This window comes from Cyprinodon tularosa, unplaced genomic scaffold, assembly GCF_016077235.1.
Source record: "Cyprinodon tularosa strain WSP-4 unplaced genomic scaffold, ASM1607723v1 ctg726, whole genome shotgun sequence".
Lineage (NCBI taxonomy): Eukaryota > Metazoa > Chordata > Actinopteri > Cyprinodontiformes > Cyprinodontidae > Cyprinodon > Cyprinodon tularosa.
In genome coordinates this window covers 278,909-298,506 of record NW_024039481.1, presented here as the reverse complement: position 1 = coordinate 298,506, position 19,598 = coordinate 278,909, and the positions used below count along the sequence as shown (strand labels likewise).

Below are 19,598 nucleotides of genomic sequence, written 5' to 3'. Positions count from 1 at the left end.
TACAGTTGCTTTTTGTATCTGTTAGGAATCCACTTTGTGTTTTTTTGTTTGTTTTCCTCCACCTACAGGAGGCGCCTGGTTCTCGTTGGCCTTCCCACACACCTGCGGATGGTTGCCTCATTACCGGAGGACTCTTAAGCTGCTGACTGCCAATACCTTGACGCCAGAGTGTTTGTCAGTTTTGGGTACTCTAGCCAAGCTGAGTTTTGCTGAGTCAAACTGAGTTTTTATCACCTGTGTCTTAACCTTGTTGTTTTTTGTCTTTGCCTCTCGGCAGGAAGTCATCCTGCAAACTAGATGTTTCGGACCTTCTCCCCCTGGAAGTATTGTCTGAGTGTCAAACTGAGCTGAGGATTCAAACTGGTGGTTTGGATCAACTTTTCCCCAAGGATCGTTTGGGCTTCTCTCTGAGCAGGGGATTTTTCTCCACAAGAAACCGTTCAAGTACCGCAGGAAATCTAAGTGGCAGTCAGCTCCTTCGTTCCTCAGGGAAACGCCCTCCAACGAGCAAGTCTATACTGGAACAACCCACACTGACTGGATTCAAAGAAAGACACCTTTTTCTGGAAAGGTGAGTCCAGTTGCTTTTATTCCCTTTTTCAAATCAAAGACACATTTCCCACTGAGCCTGAACTAACCACAGGAACTTCCCCTTCACTTTTCAGTCCCGGTTCGCCAGTGTTCAGAGCAGCATTGGACCCTTCTCTACCAACTCACAATAAACCTGTTTAACCTTCCCCTGGTCTCTCTGTTTGGTTTTCTGCATGTGGGTCGGATCTTTGGATAAAATCATGACAGTTATCTCTGCTTCTGTCTCCTTGAACCCCAGTCAGCCTCGGCAGATGGCTGTCACACTGAGCCTGGTTCTGTTAGAGGTTCCTTCCTGTTAAAAGGGAGTTTTTCCTCTCCACTGTCGCTACAAGCATGCTTAGTGTGAGGGATTGTATTTGAGTCTGCACTCTGCAGAACACTCTTGAATTTCTTTGTGTATCTGAGCTTCTCAACAATATCCTTATGACCTTAACTTCTGTTGTTTAAGGTGCAATATTTGTGGCAGCTGTTTCCTTTCACCCAGTTTAATTTAACTTTTATCTAGCCATCTTGTATTGTGTCATTTTGTGATAATACACTGGCTGAACTCAACTGGACTCTCTCACAGCTCATCTCATATATAGACAAACAGAAATTTAGTTATCTGCCATAAAGGTCCTCACAATAAACTGATAAAGCGGGATCATCCACTGAAAAAATATATTTAACTGTCAATATAATAAAACTGTTATATATCAAACCGTTTGCAAAGGTCAACAAATTTTTTAACCAACCTCCCACCCCCCAAGCCACATTTTAGCAAATTTAAATGTTAAACAAGCATTAACCCATGTAATGCTAAAGTTAAACAGGATTTAGCATTTAATTGATTGACCTTATTGATCTCACAGTGGCGAAATATGTTTATAACATCATTAAACAGTCAAAAGAAGTTGTTGCTAAAGGAACAAAAAAGGTGCATGGGATATAAACAGTATATAAAGTACATCCACATATGACAGCTTTTTTGTATTTAAAACAAGATTATTAAACTGGGTTATTGCACAGGGTGGGTATTAATATAGATGGATATTTATTGCACTGGGTGTCAAATATTGAGAAACAGGTTGTCGCACAGGTTATTGAATATTATATAAGTTATTGCCGTTGTAGTGTCACATTGTAGAGTCTGATAGCAGCAGGGATGAATGACCTGCGGTAGTGCTCCTTTTTACAAACAGGATGTAAAATCTTTCACTAAAGGAGCTGATCAGCACCTCTACAGTCTGGTGCAGGATGTGGAAGCTGTTGCCCATGATGGATGCAAGCTTAGACAGCACCCTCCTTTCAGCAACTTCCTCCACTAAATCTAGAGTGCAGCCAAGGACAGAAACAGCCTTTATCAACAGTTTGTTCAGTTTCTTTCTATGCCTCTCTGTGCTGTTAGTGTCATTAGATTAGATTAGATGAGCTTTATTGATCTCACAGCGGTGAAATTCACTGGTCACATATTGGCATAGTAATTAAAGAAGTTGCAAACAAGGAGGAAAAGGTGTATTAGGAATAAATAAAAAAAAAAGAAAAAAGAAATAAATAAAAATAAGAAATAAAAAATACAAGGGAGTAACACAGAGATATGAGCTGACATATGTACAATCAGGATGGCTTATATACAGGTGGATTGACTTTTACGTTAAAATGTAGTAGGTAACGAACAACGGTGAGGTAGTGGTCTGACTATTATATTCACATATATTGCACAGTCAGCATATTGCACTTTATATTGCACAGTCAATAAATAAAAGCTATAATATAGCTGCACAGTGGTTTTTACTAGTGTTGTACTGATACCGATACCAGTATCGGACGGGGCCCCGATACTGCTCTAAAATGGTGGTATCGGTATCGGCGAGTACCAACAAATAGGGCACCGATACCATTTTGAGAGCCATAAGTTTATTCAACTATTGTCACCCACTCCTGGTAGGCAATAAAAAGTTCTACTGGATTCACTTTGTATTAGATTTTTTCCTGCTTCCCAAAGGTAGGCAGCAGCTTGACAAAGCCATGATGGCAATTATTTTACATTATTATGGTATCGGTATCGGCCGATACTGCACAGCCAGGTATCAGGTATCAGTATCGGGGCCAAAAATGGCATCGGCGCAACAGTAGTTTTTACAGGAGTTATTGTGGTTATAGTGCAGTATTATAGAGTCTGGTGGCAGCAGGAATGAATGACCTGCGGTAGAGCTCCTTTTTACAGACAGGGTGTCTAAGTCTTTGACTAAAGGAGCTGCTCAGCTCCTCTACAGTCTGGTGCAGGGGGTGAGAGGTGTTGTCCATGATGGATGTGAGTTTGGACAGCACCCTCCTCTCAGCCACTTCCTCCACCGAGGCCAGAGGGCAGCCCAGGACAGAAGTGGCCTTCCTCACCAGCTTATTCAGTCTCTTTCTGTCCCGCTCTGAGCTGCCAGGGGCCCAGCAGACAACAGCGTAGAGGAGGGCTGTCATCTACTCTGATGTTGGGCCGGTAGGCGAACTGCAGCGGGTCCATGGTGGGGCTCACCACGGTGCGAAGGTGGGGGAGGACGAGGCGCTCCATGGTCTTCAGCGGGAAAAATGGACCCAGTATTCAGGCGAGACAGACAGTGGGAAGTTTCAAAACATTTAATGACAAAAATAAAAGAGAAACAAAACAGAAACTAAAGCTGTGGGTCAGCGGACATGCAACGGCTAGTACGAGGGCAGGGCACAACCCATCACTGGCACTCTGGTTGTGAGAGAAACACAGGTAAGTGGACAATTGATGATCTAACAGAAGATGATTATGCATCACCTACCTGGTCAAACAGTTCAGTCCATGCACTACCAACTAGATGCGGCGCTGAGTGGTCCAAAGTGTCCCTGATGCATCAGCCCCAGTGAGCAGTCAGAAGACCTATCCAGGTCGAGAAAAACAGTTCAGAACAGGATCGTTCTGAGATCCTGGTCGGGCTACAGACTCCAAACAGGAACAGACAGATCAGTGGTTCCAAGAATTTACATAGCGTTCAGGCAGGTTCAGTGGTAGAGAGGAACAGAGACAAGACATGGTACCAGGAGAACTGCAGAACTTTAAACCATACTCCTCTTAGGAGCCAGGATCACAGGAATTAAAACTGGCCTCCCCGCACTCCGAGCCAAAACCCAGAGGACTCCAAAGAGAAGGGCCTAAACCCGAGCTCCCACCGCACGATGAGCCAAAACCCTGAGGGCTCCATGAAGAAGAACCAGGACACGATCACTGTCAAACACATTTCTCATGTACTCTTTAAGTGGTACACGGTCAAAGTCTATCGGTTTCCATGTCCTTTAATGTTGAAAGTAACAATTGTTATCATCAGACATGAATGTAAACTACTGATTAAAAATGCAAGCACTATTTAACATAAGGCAGTATCTGGCTCATTTGGCATTAGGATGTTTTTACAAGATTTGTTGAGATTAATCAACAATTTTTTGCTTACAACTCTAAAAAACTAATAGTGTTTACTAAAGTCCAATTCTTGGGGAGCGTTATGATCCAGTGACTTATTTAAGCTCTTGTAGATCTATGCATTGTCACTTACCAGACTGTCGCGGTTTGTATGAAGGTTTGTTGAGGACCCAAATGCAGAGTCCAGGAGGGAGAGGTGAATCCTGTAGATTTGATAAAAAAAGAGGCAGACAACCAAAAATCCAAACTACTAAGAACTAGTTATGTTATGAGCCAAGGCTTCGAGGCGTATGTTGAGTAATGGAGGGGGCGTTTCCACGAAGCTCGTGTCAAGGCGTGATTCATTTAGGGAAGGGGCCAAAATTGATGACGTCTGAACCCTCGCTACCCTGATACCACCGTAAAGCATAAGAACTTCAGCAGGCATTTAAACAGCCTCAGTATTCATTCAAGATGTGGGAGTTTGTAGGAGAGCTGTGGTCAGTTGGATGGAGTTTGGAAAAACAACCAATCTAGTTGGTTAAAACTATTTTAGTTAGATCAAACAATGTAAAGATCAAAATTTGAGCAAGCCACTGGTTACAGTTGTAAGTTAAGTGATAAGTAGTATTGCTGTCAAGTTGTAGATATCAGTCTAAGTGGAGTCAGCTGTAAGGCAGACTTCCACACTTGTGGTGTATGGTTCAAGACCTGCCTTAGAGTTTTGAAATTTGTGTATTTTTGTGGCTAATGTGACTGATTTTTATTGACTTGCCCTAATAAAAATATAGATTGGGTAGAAACGCTGCCAAATTAGATTGGTTGGTTTAGCCAAAACATTGGTTGAACACATAACTTCCAACCCTGGGTCGCATCATTTGTTGCAATAGGAAGGAAAATTTGTCTATCATTTGTTTAGATATTGCTTGTTTCGGTTAGTTTTTGTTAATTTGTTAAATTAATGTACTTAGTGTCCGGTCAGCATTTATCTGTTTGATTAAATTTATTTATTTCTTAGTTTGTCTGTGAGTTATCCACCTTGTGTGTCAACAGTGGTCACTATTTAAGTTTCCCACATGTCTTGTTTGACAGGTCAGTTTTTGCTTGAGTTCTTTATGTTGGTACCTGAATGGAAGTCTGTTTTGTTGACTTCTGTTTTTTGGCCCTGTTTATCATTTTTGAACACCTTTTTAGAAATAAATTAAGACCTTTTTTGAAAGTTTTCTGTGGTTTTCTGGCTGGTTTGTGCAAATCCCTCACAACCAGCATATTATGTATCCCCCTCACTCAGTGTATATTAATCAAGTTTAAAATAAAGATAACACACAAAAAAAAAAACATAAGTTGGAAAGACTAGTTAGTTTCCTCTAAATTAATATCAACTGACTTTATTAAAACGCCATATTAATTCAGTAGAGGTTCACCAAAAATACAGATAAGTAGCTTCCTCTTTTTTTATGTGGAATTTCTTGTTTAAATACATGTGAACTAAAAACATATTAAGTGTTTCCTCATTAGTTTGAGGTTTTGTAACCACTACAGTAGGTAATATAGGAGGATATTTTTTTTGGTGTTTTTGTCTCCCTGTCTTCAGTCCAGAAAGCACTTCCCCTTCATTGCTGGTGGTCATCGAGTGTCATAGGAAATCCATTAGTGTGCGTCACAGTGTCCGTATCCTGGGGGATACACTGCTCCCCCTCTGCCTTCTCATGCCAATCTAACCCCATCTGTGGACCAGCATGGATCTGACACACTTGGAAGATATGAGCAGTGGCTGTGAAGGAAAAAATTGCAACTTAGCATCAAGCTTCCAGGAGGATTGCTTAAACCAAGACTGCTATTTGGAGGAACCTACCTTTGGACTAATCGAGTTAGGTGGGTAGAGAAAAAATAGGTCTCTAGTCTTTCAGAAAGTTAAAAAGCCAAATCAAGATGCCTGTTGATAGGCTTCCTCATTTTTATTTCATTTTTTTGAACATGTGAAGAAAGTGAGGACTAAATTAGTCGAAAGAAATACAAGTCTTACTAAAATAAGGAAACAAGTTTCAATTATCGCACTATTTTGCATAATTTAATACAAATGTAATAATGTTAAATGTAAATATTTGTTAGAATTTGAAGTTTACTTTTTTTATGTGTCACTGATGAAGGAATTGGGGCCGAATGAACTGTTCTATTATTGTGTTTCCATTTTACTCTGTTTTTTTTTTTAACTAAGAAACTGATTCTAATTTTCAAAGAAAAATCCCTTGTTTCAGGTACGATTTTCAGCAGCTTTACACACAATATACTATTATATCGCTTTCTGCTGTGGGAATTTAATATCACAAATGGCTCAAATGTGTGTGTGTGACAACTTGTTTATGTTAAGTCCAAGATTCCCCCCTTGTTTTTGTATGTTTTATTTCCATAGAGTTACAATGTAATGAATTTGTAATCAGTGTAACTAGTTCAGATATTGTGCTATAAACACAATTGTTGTTCTTATGCCTAAAAGGTTCTTGCTTTTTAATAACTAAGTCTGACACAAAATCTAAAACTGTCATTTTTATTTTCGCTGTTCATTAAAGAATAATCTCATTCATGTTTAGACAAAGTATTTTATACTCTACACTAGAAAACATCAAGTGTAGACTCATTAAAATCACCCATGTAGCTCAGAGCTAGTTTTTCGGCTAACCAGCGGTGTTGTAGAGGGCCGCACTGGATTAACGCGATGATTTCATCAACTGTCATACATGCGCTTCAAAACACTCCAAGCCGCTTCTTGTAATTGCAATCACCGATTTATTCCATTTGACCGTCATAATCCAGATTTTTCATTGACTGACACATACTGACCAGGCTAAACCATACTATGATGCCAACAATAAAGCGACAATATAGCACGGTCAACAGAAATTACGACCACCTACGGCGCGCCCGCTTCCTCATAAATACAAAATTCAGCGCGCCAGAATGACTCCCATTCATGGCTTAGTGACACTCATGCCCACCTTAGACACACCCACCACCCAGGTGTCAAAGCCGTGTGCTGCTGCCACATTAGTAATTGCTTATTTTGATCATATGGCTCTTACAGAGGCATTAGCTTTGAGCAGTTAGCTGTTAATAGTTAGCCTGGAAAAGTTAGCCTCAATGCTAACATTGATCCATTTTGTTTGTCATCTTGTAGCATTTGCTGCTGTTACAAGTAGTGTTACACCAATACCGATACCAGTATCGGGCCCCGATCCAGCACTAAAATGGCGGCATCGGTATGGGCGAGTACTAACAAATAGGGCACCGATAGCATTTTGAGAGCCAAAAGTTTATTCAGATATTGTCACCCATTCCAGGTAGCCAATACAGTGGAATCCGCTTATATTGATCACGTTGGTCCAGAGCCAATTTGAACACTATAAAGGGTTGATTACTATATCCGAATTTACCATTATTACAATTATTTTTCATGCAGAATATCATCTAAATGCCATTTGTGTGGTTTTTCAATGAGAAAAATTGAATGAAACGGATAGCTTCCGCATTTACTGAATTTTATTACAGTACCATGGTGCCGGAGGTGCACTTTTTTAAACAGTCTGAAGTTTGAAACAAACGGTTTCATAGAACAACAACATAGAAGATAACTGCATAGGAGTTAGAATTAGAAGTAGCCTAACTATGTTTTGTGTTGCGAATCTGCTGCACTGCATTAAGAAATCACTTCACATATTTATCTATGTTCCCTGGATCAGAGTGTGTCCAACACCGAGTTCACTTCTTTTTCAAAATGATGTAAAAGTTCAAAGTTATGATGTCCTCATCCGTCACGGACTCTCACATCAGAGTGCTGTCATCACTTTCGACCCAGTTATTAATTATTTTTGCACATGTTTACATTCATAAAATGGCCAAAAATGAACACTACCATATAAGCGGATTTCTTGATTACTATAAACAAATTATAAAAAATAAAATAAATTAAACAGCATTTGTGTTGAAATTATTCTGTCCCAAGCCCTTTGATCTATATAAGCGGTTGATTACTATATCCGTGACCACTATAAGCGGATTCCACTGTAAAAAGTTCTACTGGATTCATTTGTATAAGTATTTTTCTTGCTTCAAAAAGGTAGGCAGCAGCTTGACAAAACCATGATGGCACAGGCGTAACTTTGTGAAGGACTGGGCTGGACATATCCTCCACCAATAGTTTTCGCTTTTTTCCCCCCTTTCCGCTCATTTACTTTAGCCAAAGGTAACAGAGGTTGGGTGCAGCTTCCTGTTTTCAGAGCGTTTTGAGACCATTTTTTTTCCCCCTCTCGCGCTGCTCCCGTGTCCCGCCTCTCAATCTAACATTATTGAATCTGTCACTTTGAGACGTCTAATTTGTGGTCGCATTACACTGCGTACAAAGTAGCTACGTGGTTGGAGGAGAGACACACAGCAGCACTCAGTGAATATTAACCAGCAGCTACTTTTATGTTTAAGTAAAAGTTAGGAGAAGGGTTGGTTAAAAATTTTTTATCATACCACTGAAAAATATTTTTCTTTGACATACCGAGGTTTTCCAGCTAAAAATGGCAACAGATTGTAAGTTTATACAAGTTAGTGTTATAATGCAAGAAGCTTGAGAAAACATAGTTTGTTCTTCTTTACTAGTTAAAAAAGTTTGGCTTCTCAGAAAGACCATGACTCCCAGTTACAGGTTAAAATGTTCTCTTATTGTACAGACAGAATCAGACTGCAGAGCTTCTACATATCTTGAAATGCTGTTTCTGGCATCATTATATTAGTCAAGAGGTTCATAAATCTTTTTAAACAGAGCACAGAGAGAAGTAGGGAGAGCTGCAGATTTGAAGATTAAACAGATTTACTAGGATATGCAACACGCTTAAAAACATATTCAAGTTTACCAGAAGGTTTAAAACAAAAATCTATGATATGCTACATTTAAAATGAAGCATATCCATATCTTTCTGGATGGATGGATGGATGGAACTGAAATTGTACATACTAGGGATATAGCGATTTTGGCATCAGAATCGGCTGTTATTCATTATTTATTTTATACATTAATGTTTTTGGGCCCTGTAATGTAATGCACTAAAAGACATATCTCTAACTATCTATTAATATGAATATCAGTGTGTTATGGTTCTCTTGTGTTCTCAACAATAGGAAAGAATTCAATAGATATAATGTTGAGCTCATTTTTGGAAAATACAAAAACCTAATGAAATCGTTCGGGTAACTGTAGGTCCATCAGCCCCCACCCTTAGAGTGTCCCCACCAACTTTCATCACAAAGTTACACCCTTGCATGATGGCAATTAATTTACATCCAAGTAGTATGCAGTTCTTCATATACACACACATACATCAGTTTCAAACAGATGGTGTCGGTATAGACCAATACTGCTCAGCCAGGTATAGGGGCCAAAAAATGACATCAACGCAACACTAGTTAAAAGCTGAGGCTTCCTCTTTGGTTTTAGACCCACATCTTTATTTGTCTCCATTATCTTCAAAGGACAAAGAGTCAACGTCTAGGTCACTGTTTTCCTATTGTTTTAGTTTTTTTTGGTTGTGAACTACAGATTATCAAATGTAGTTCAGACTTTATTTTTTTTTTTCATTAGTTTAGATGTAAAGCTATTAAGCAGAAGCTCAGCTACCCGTTTTAGCTCATGTTGATCCAGCTGAAACATCATCACTTTGTTAAATAACCAATATTTCAACTTCCTGTGTAATGTCAGCCAGCCAAAGAGAAGCTGACAGTGCATGACTTCCATTAACTACTTTCTAACTTCTTAATGAAAAATCTCATTATGAAAATGTAATAATTGCATAGTTTCTCCTTATTAGAAATCATTGATCACAACTAAGGAATTTTCTGCGATCTGAGGAAATGGGAACAAACTCTCCATCCTATTTCTAAATTATTCCCTAAAGTGATAATTGAGAAACCTTTAAGAGAGGTTTTGTTACAAACGTAATCGTCAAGTCAATATCTGATCCACAAGAGAGAGTCTGAATCCATATCCATATTAATCATGAATGGTCCCTTAGATCTCAATTAATGGTTAGTCCAAGAAGGACTAAGATCAAAGCAAGATGCACAAGATTTAAAATCACTTGAACAATAAGTCATATTGTATGTGAAAGCTACTTCATTAAGTTATAATTCTAAATTTAAATGATTTATATTATTAAATAATCTATATATTTCCATTTCCTTTCTTTGTTTCTTTCTTTGTTTCTTTCTTTCTTTGTTTCTTTCTTTCTTTCTTTCTTTGTTTCTTTCTTTCTTTGTTTCTTTCTTTCTTTGTTTCTTTCTTTCTTTCTTTCTTTCTTTCTTTCTTTCTTTCTTTCTTTCTTTCTTTCTTTCTTTCTTTCTTTCTTTCTTTCTGCCATTACTTGTCACAGTCTTGGTTCTGTTAAGTTTTCTTTGAGTTTTCAGTTTCACGTTGATCATGTTTTTCTTTGTTCTCTAATTTTATTGGCTTAATTCATATATTGTTGTGTTTTCTGGATGTATTGAGTTCATACAGTAGGTTTTTTTGTTGTTATCTGTTGCCCTCTTGTGTTTGTTTTCCCCTTTTCCCAGCTCCTTCTAGAAGCCTCTGTTCTCTTCTGCTCCCAATCAGCTCGTTAGTCCTCTCTTTGTTCAGTCAGCCATAAATACTTTACCTGTGCAGTTCCTCAGTGCTGCTTCCTCCTCGTTCCCTGGCTCCTCATGCTTGTTTTCCACTCTCGTCTCCATGGTTCTGGTTTGTTTTACATTTTCATGTTGGATTTTTGGATTCCTGCCTCAGTTGCTTGAATCTTCAACTCACCTCTGAGTTGAAACTGACCTCTGCCTCCTTGCATTTGGGTCGTCAAAATCTCAACCTAACCCTGACATTACTAAATGTATGAATCAATGCACTTCAGCACCTAAAGATACGCATGATGTAAAGGCATCAAAAGGTCAAATCTATTATTATGCAAAATACAAATATATGGTATTTTTAAACTGAGTACTCTACCAAATATTTCTGATAGGTTATATATAAAAAAAAACATTTTAAAGAATTGATTTTCTGCTGTGCAATATTCCAGTTGAACAGACTGCGGTTCAGTATTGTGTTTAGCTCAACCTTTTACCTGTTAAATATTGCATAAGGTGGTATTTTTAATTATAAGGAATGATCATTTAAGCAGCAAATGGAAGCAGAAGGAATAACTAACGAAATGGTAACTTTGGGCATCAGTCTCTGAAGAGTTATAATTGATTTTAACTCCAAATTTGATCTATTTGTAAAAAAAAAAATACACTCAACAGGTTGTAAACACCTAATTCATTAGTCTGTGAGAAACTTTTATTAATTATTAATTAAACATTATTTAAACATTTTATTACAAAAGCACTTTATTCTCTTGTTTCAGTTTGTGTGACTGTGATCTATATTCCACTGATGTTATTTGGCCTTCTTGGGAACATATTAACCATACTGGTGGTCTGGCTCCGCCCACATATGAGAAGCTCTACATATCTATACCTGAGCAGCATGGCTGTCAGCGATCTGCTGATCCTCCTTCTGCTGCCTCTGGATCTCTATAAGGTACTCTCTCTGCATGCTTGTTCTGTCTACACATATACAAGATCATATATGAAATATTTTCAGGCGGGCATCTCTATTTAAAGAAAGGAACAGATGTGCAAACTTCTTTTTTTTAAGTTTTCCACATAAAAATAAGTTGATGATCGGTAGAACCACTAATGCTGGGTCTCTGGTTGTTCATCGGACTCAGTGTTGCACATCAACAGACAGAAGTTTTCACCAACTTTTCTTAATTAACTCTTCATTAGAGAGCATCTGTATTGATGCAATGTAAACACCACAACAGTCTCTAGGAAGGGTTTTCTTCAAATATCTCTCCACAGCTTGAAAGTCAAGAAGAAAAGCAAGTTTGTTTAAGATTAAAAGCAATGTTAACTAATACCCTATGGTATTTTGTGTTTAGGCCTAAAAGTTCAATTCTAGTGGTGAAATCAGAAAATGAGTTTAAAACTTGAAGCAGGGGTCTTCAATGTTTTTTCAGGCCAAGGACTCCAAAATTAATGGCGGGATGGAGCGGGGACCCCCTGATTATATTTATTGTATGAAACTGTGTTATATCAAACTGGTCCTGTAGTCACTATATTACAGATGGAGTCATGTAATGAAAGTAATTTCTCCCTGGGATTATTAAAGTATTTCTGATTCTGATTCCTCATTAAGGGGACAGGTGTTGTGAATGACACAGTGGTCGGCTTTAAAAAGCTCCTGTGAAAGACATCTTCTGCCTCCATTCATCTGTTTACTTCAGTGTGTTGAATTGATGTTAATGTTTAGACAGAAGACATTTAAACTAGTGGAAAAAAATGCAAGGGAGGAATATAAAAAAAAAAATTATTTGCGACTCTGATGCAGTACCTTCGTGGACCTCCTAGGAGCCGCGGACACCCTGTTGAAGACTGTTAGGTTTATTCAATAATGATTATAAAATTAATGTGTGCTTATAAAAAATTTTTGCAAGGGGATGCTCCACTCCTGTCTCATGATTCAGTCAGGAGACCATCCTGCCTTGTCATTCTGATGGAGCATTCTGTCTTCATGAACTGATCAATTGTTCTGTCAGAACAATACTCTGTTTGTAACCATGTGTCATGTTCTGTTAATAAATGCTCTGCGGAGGAGGTCCAGTGGGAGACAGTGTGTTTGAGTTTGGGGTTCAACTGTCTCTCCTTTCTGCAGAAATTGTATCGATAATGATGTATTTCAGTTCTTCTTTTGCAAAAACCTACATTTGATGAACCCAACAAAGACCTCTGATGTAAAGGTTATAAACACATCTAAAAGGCATTGTTAATGGTTAAAGCACTTAACTTATGCTCATTTTTCCATTTGAGTTTTGGATACAGCATATTTACTGGCAAAGATCTGGTCTTCCATTTCAAATGCTACTGTAAATGTTCATATCCTTGTACAGTTTTGGCTTAATAATTCATTCAACAAATGGCCCAATTTAGAGCCTGTACAGGGGCTGCAGGGTGACGCAATGGGTAGCGCTGTTGCTTTGCTGCAAGAAAGCTGTGGGTTTGATTCCTGGCCTGTGGTCTTTCTGCATGGAGTTTGCATGTTCTCCCTTTGCATGCATGGGTTCTCTCCCACTGTCCAAAAACATGACTGTTGGGTTAATTATCTTTAGGTGTGAGTGTGTGCATGGTTGTTTGTCTCTGTGTTGCCCTGCCCAGGATGTACCCCTCCTGTCACCCGTATACTGCCAGAGATGGGAACCGGCCCCTCCACAACCCAGGAACAATTATTTGGTTACTAAATCAATTTCAAAGATAAATCCCTTGAACAATTATTGATGACTAACCCAAATAACTGCTGGTATATACTGTATATATTTATATAGTAGTATAATACACTGATACAGTGGTTCCCAAAGTCGGGGGGCAATGTAAATGTGGGGGTGATGTGGTAGAAATGAATTGCATGAAGGACTTAATTTTAGAGGCATTGTTTGACAGAAATGTATTGATAGTAATAATGAATTTTGTGACGCAATTACAAAACAGTTGGATTTAAATAATTACATTTTAGATGTAATAGTTTTATTATTTAAAGTTGATTTTAGTTAAATTATTTCCATATGTATTTCAGTGGTGTTAAATTTTATTTGTTTAGCTGTTGAAAAAGGTTGGGTTGTTAGGACAGGGGTAATGGGTTTAACCCACTGAATCGATCTAAATTGTATGAGAGTAACAGCGGTGTAATAAAAAGGTATTCACATTCTTTTTTTTTTTTTATAACCATTGTATGCTTTTTTCATACCTACATGTTTATCATCGTCTTAACTAATCAGATGTACATTCTGTCTTTTCCAGCTCTGGAGACCCAGACCTTGGCCACTGGGAGACCTTGCATGTAAGCTGACTATGTTCCTTTCAGAATGCTGCACCTTCTGCACCATCCTCCACATCACCTTCCTCTCCCTGGAGAGGTACCTGGCAGTATGCTGGCCGATCACGGCTAAAACCGCTGTGACACGCAGGAGAACCAGGGTCATCATTGGCTGCCTGTGGCTGGGGGCAGCTGTCAGTGCTTCACCTGTGTTAATCATGGTCGGAGTGGAGGATGTTGGGAGAGAGGACTTCAGCCTAAGCCAGTGGAAGGAGGAAGGAGGATGGATGGGAGGAGAGGGAGAACAGGGAGCAATGAAGATGAGTGGAGGGGAAAGAGGAGGTGCACTCATGGCTTTGCTGGATCCACGATTAGAGGAAATAAATATGGGAGACAAAAACAACGAAGGCTGGGATAAAGACGTGACAGACTTTAAACGGTTTGAAGACAGAAAAAGCAGATCAAAACATGCATGGAAACGAGGGGATACCAATGAAATGAAAGATGAAACTGAAAACGCTGAAGAGTCTATTGAAGAGGAAAAAAAGATTGAATTTGAGAAAGATCAGCAAAACAAAATGAAAGAAGATGAGGGAGGAGGAAGCGGTGACATAGCTGATGGAGAAACTGATAGGAGAGAGTGCCGCTGTACACAGTACGCCATATCCTCAGGCCTCTCATCAGCCATGATGATTCTCTCCTATGTGTACTTCCTGGTTCCTCTTTGCATCCTTGGATTGGTTTACACCCTCATTGGACGGACTCTTTGGCTCCGCCCAAAGAGCAGCAGAAGAGATCAGAGTCACCGTAGCACTGTGAAAATGTTAGGTAAACAAACACAATCATTTGACTGATACAAAAAAAAATGTTCCATTTGTAAAACATTTCCCAACAGATACTGATTTAGGCAATTCTGATTTCTCCTTTAAAAGTATAAATAACATTTATTTAGCATTCAAAACATTTCCAACCATGTATTTGAATGCATTCATTGTTAAATATGTTTCTACATAATTAGAATGACTACAAAATTATTGGCGGTCATCATTTTATTCCAAGCTTTAGAAATAGTCACTTACTGTCTATACGTTGGAAAGTGATTAAGTAGACAGAAAATCCCAAAGTTGCCCTGATATGACCGATTTATACTCAGAAACCAGGTCGTCTGTGTGTGTGTCGCATTCAATGGAAATGTGCCCCCGCCTGCCAAGGACACTCTGGTGCACCTCTCCAGAATTGCGACCGCAGACAGTGCCACAGACAAGAGGCATCTGATTGGTCAAATCTACATCCGGTCTACACTATGCGTATTTCCTGTTTGGTACCTACCATTTGTATGACCGCCATTGTGGAAAACGACTTGTGAAGATGGACCAGCTAGAAGAGTGAGGTGCACGAGAACGCTGGGACCCTTTTTCCACCTGGATCCCCCCTCTTTTTTACCCTCATGTCCCCCCGTTGTCGCACAAACTTGCCCCCACTTCCTCATCGCCTCGGCAAAAAGCTAGTTTGTGATTGTCCCTCTTTGCATTGTCACGTGGAATAACAGCGCAGACCACGCCACCTGGTTGTCCACCTGGATCCCCGTAAAAAGAGCGGGGATCCAGGTGCAAGGACTGGAACTGCAAAGAATGTCCAGGTTTCAGTTAAATGGAGGTTAGGATGCATCCAGTTAAGGCTGAGTTTTTAATGATAACAACCGATGATTTTTAGCCAGGGAACAGGCATTGGCCAGGTGGACGCTTGAAGAGGGTACCAGAGATAAGCTACACCACCTACTGAGATATCAGGGACTGCATCATGGCGGCCAAAAAGTTATACCAAAAAGCTTTGTTTTCATTTTTACATTTATATTTTTTACATTTGTAATATAATTATGGATTATATTAAGTAAGACAAAATCTCAGCAATTAAGTTAGTTTGTTAGACCTTTTCATTTTCTCTTTAAAACAGGGTAAAATCCATCCATCCATTTTCCGTCCCAAGCGGAGGGGTGCAGATGTCTATGGTAAATGGTAAATGGTAAATGGCATGTACTTATATAGCGCCTTTATTCAAGTTAGGAGACTTGACCAAAGCGCTTTACACTACATTCATTCACCCATTCACACACACACTCACACACTGATGGTGGCAAGCTACATTGTAGCCACAGCTGCCCTGGGGCTCACTGACAGAAGCGAGGCTGCCGTACACTGGCGCCACCGGGCCCTCTGACCACCATCAGTAGACAATGCAGGTGAAGTGTCTTGCCCAAGGACACAACGACAATGAAAGTCAGAGTCGGGGCTTGAACCGTCAACCCTCCGATTACAGGGCAAACTCCTACATCCAACGCCACTGTCGCCCCATGTCTATCTCCACACCACTCTATCGTAGGGCAACAAAGAGAAAAACAACCACACATTCACACCCACGATGAATTTAGAGGAGCAAATTAATCTAACAATCATGTTTTTGGACTGTGGGACGTAGCCGGAGTACCTGGGGAGCATGCTCAAGGAGAACATGCAAACTCCATGCAGAAAGACCCAAAGACCTTAACCAAACTGCTGCAGAGACCTAAAGCTTATTCGCTCGCTCAGGTGGACAGGTGAGCCTGGTTCTGCTGAAGGTTTCTTCCTGTTAAAAGGCAGTTTTCCTCTCTACTCTCTCTACAAGCATGCTTGGTGTGAAAAAACTGCCCTCGAGTCAATCAGTCGATGCCTATTATCTTCTTTATTATTTATTCATTCTGTTTTTTCCCCCATTCCACGTCCTCAGCAGAGTGACGTTTATCATCAGGGAAACTCTTTATCTGCTTTCATTCATATCGTAGTTTGTTCAGGGAGCAGAAAAGTTTGACACCAAAGTTTTTAACCTGCTCTATTCAAGTAAAATCCGTCTCTCTTGACGAGGTGTCTCTCTTCCCAGAAGATATTAATGTTATCAATAAATCCAATGGTAGGAAATAGGGATGTCCCGATCAGCGTTTTAGGCCTCCGATCCTTATCTGATCTTTTAACCCCAATTCCGATCCGATTTTGAGTCCTGATCCAATATTTTGCCTTTAGTATTGAAATTGATCAAACTCAAATATATTTTGAGCAAGTAACACAACTTTTTATTAGACTAATATTTTATCAAAAAGCATTACTATTATTATTGTAAATCCCATGAAATAAAAATCTTACCCAGAATTAAAGGTCAGCTTCAATTTAATATTTTAGACAAAAGTAAAAAGAAAAACTCTGACTTGGTACAGTATTACTGTATCCAAAAGAAAGTGCTATCCAAGATCCACTTTTAGCTTATAAATGCTTAACGTAGGCTGCCATAAAGTCAATAAAAATAAAGTGCACTGATCACTGGGCAAATATAAAATGCATTTCCTCATCTTAAATATGGTGTAAACAGATTGACAAATAGTCACATTTAAGTAAATTAATTTGAAACATCTAAAGCCAACTTAAAATGTAAACAGAATTCAGTCAAATGAATTCAAAACGTTGGAACTTCAACTTAAAAGTAGCATGATCACTGAAACATGATCAAAATCAACAAGACCATTCTTTAGTTATGAACAAATACGTATGTAGTCCTAAAAACAACTAAACAACCAGCTTTGCACCGCCGCGGGTGTTTGTATTGCGCAACTACTGTCAACCGTAACTAGCGTGTACTTTACGGCAGTTGCCGTAAAGATCAGCGCGACTAGTCAGGTAATGTAGCCGAGCTCCAATCACAGGAAAAAAAGAAAAGATCGGGCCGATCCGATCTTGAGATCGGGATCGGGACATCCCTACTAGGAAACTCTGCTAAAGACGGGGCCACTAATGAACACTTTAAAATGTATCTGTTTCAAAGTGTTCAGTAGATTAATCACATCTCCCTTCAATAACTGTTACTGCCTCTTAGCAACATCATTCTGTTATCCGATGTAAATGACTAGGTTCTTTAAAGTTGGATATGATTCTGTGATCTGTGTGATACTCTTTGAGGTTTCAGACAGCATGCTACAACCAACCTTCTATATATCAGGGTTTTTCTCGTTGCAAAAGCATTTAAAGTCATTCACAAGCATCATCAGTTACTATAAATGTTGTTGGCTTAGCAGCTGGTTTGTTCTGAGGTTATTAAGGAGAGAGCTTAAGGTTGCCGTACCTTTTTCTGTTTTCTGTAACAGGTTGTTCTCTTCAAGGTCACCTTGTAAGACCTTGACCTTGTTTTGTTGTACTGCAATCTTTGCTATTGTAATCTTACTTAATTCTGAGCAAACAGAACAACATTTCAAAAAGAGCAGAGGAAATCATGCCAGCTTGTGACATTACAACAGAATTTACTGAATTCAGTCCAGATGCATCACAAATAAACGAATGTTTAGTAATTATGCAAACAACCAATTTGATACTTATAATTAGAGGGTAGGTAGTGTCATAAAGGCTCAAAAGCTTTTTCATCTTTTAGCTCAAAATAATTGTCAAAAACATACGGTGTCTACAGCTTAAAGCACTGTTAGTAATGGGTGATGTGAAGAAGTTTCCCTAAACTTTTACTGTGGATCTAAACGATATGTTATGGACAAAAACAGCTGCTTAAAATTCTCTAAAAGGTTCAAGGATTTATACTGTATGTGTCAACTGTCAACTTAATTATATAGGGACAACAGATGGTTTAACTGTTGGATCACTGCAACCTCTAATATTCTTTGTTGTCTCTATCTTTATTGCACCAGGAGTTATCGTCTTGGCATTTGTGCTCTGCTGGCTTCCCTTCCACGTTGGTCGGACCATATTGACCCTTTCGCTCGGCTCTGGTGCTGAGAAGCAAGACACCTATATGGACGCTACTTCCTACTTTTCCACGAATGTCAGCGTCCGTAGCAGAGACATTCACACGGATCAAGAACCCTTTGGACACTCTGACTCAAAAACTCATTTCCCTGATTCCCTCTCTCACATGGAAGAGGTGGAAACTCTCCCAGAGGCACACGAAATATTCTGTGACATGTGTGCCAAAGACTCACCTCTAGAGACCACTAAGACAAAATGTAAATTTTACAACAGTACCACGCACAAAATGCCAAACAGGACGCCATTTTCTCTAAGTCCCAAACCTTTCGCTACCACCACACCCACCGACCTGTACATTTATGTCACAAACAATGACACCATCCTCAACAACACACACTCTCACCAAGACGCTAACATTTACTTTCTGTATTACTTGTCTCAGTATTTCACGCTGGTTTCTTCTGTTCTCTTCTACCTCAGTGCCGCGGTCAATCCGTTACTTTACAACCTGATGTCTGCCAGGTACAGACTGGCTGTTCACAGTCTGATTAACAAACACACTCACACTCATCCTCACCGCCTGCGCTCATTCACAGCTCGACACTCTACAACCACTCTGTAACAGCAGTGTTGTAATTGCTCCTGCTTCTTGGTAGCTCCTGAAGTTTAGGCTGTAGGTCTGTCCACTGTGATGCCAAAGAAGAAAGATATTTCTAGGTCTGATGAGTCATTTTTTTGATAGATTTTAACAAATTTTTTTTGGAAAGGCTACTCTGGATTACGACTCATTTTAAGTTTTTTGGCAGAGGCTAACAACAAAACCTTAAAGGAATAGTACACCCAAAACAGGATTAGCCTTCATTTTCTACTCACCCCCATGCTGAACAACACTCTGGAGTACTTTTTTAATATCTCAAAT

General features: G+C 39.3%; 1 protein-coding gene across 1 annotated transcript; it reads left to right on the top strand.

The window, feature by feature from the left end:
* Window positions 1–5,727: 5,727 nt before the first annotated feature.
* Window positions 5,728–19,301, top strand: LOC119772702. The gene is made up of 4 exons (XM_038269243.1): window positions 5,728–5,863; window positions 11,401–11,576; window positions 13,892–14,735; window positions 18,622–19,301. The coding sequence occupies exons 1-4, from the start codon at window positions 5,728–5,730 to the stop codon at window positions 19,299–19,301; spliced, it is 1,836 nt and encodes a 611-aa protein (XP_038125171.1).
* The last annotated feature ends 297 nt before the right edge of the window (window positions 19,302–19,598 follow it).

What these genes read in the sequence shown, in the direction of transcription:
- LOC119772702 (XM_038269243.1), top strand. Translation starts at nt 5,728, where the DNA reads ATGGATCTGACACACTTGGAAGATATGAGCAGTGGCTGTGAAGGAAAA. An exon ending in TGCCTCTGGATCTCTATAAG is followed by an intron (nt 11,577 to 13,891) that starts GTACTCTCTCTG and finishes TGTCTTTTCCAG; the next exon opens with CTCTGGAGACCCAGACCTTG. An exon ending in TAGCACTGTGAAAATGTTAG is followed by an intron (nt 14,736 to 18,621) that starts GTAAACAAACAC and finishes TTATTGCACCAG; the next exon opens with GAGTTATCGTCTTGGCATTT.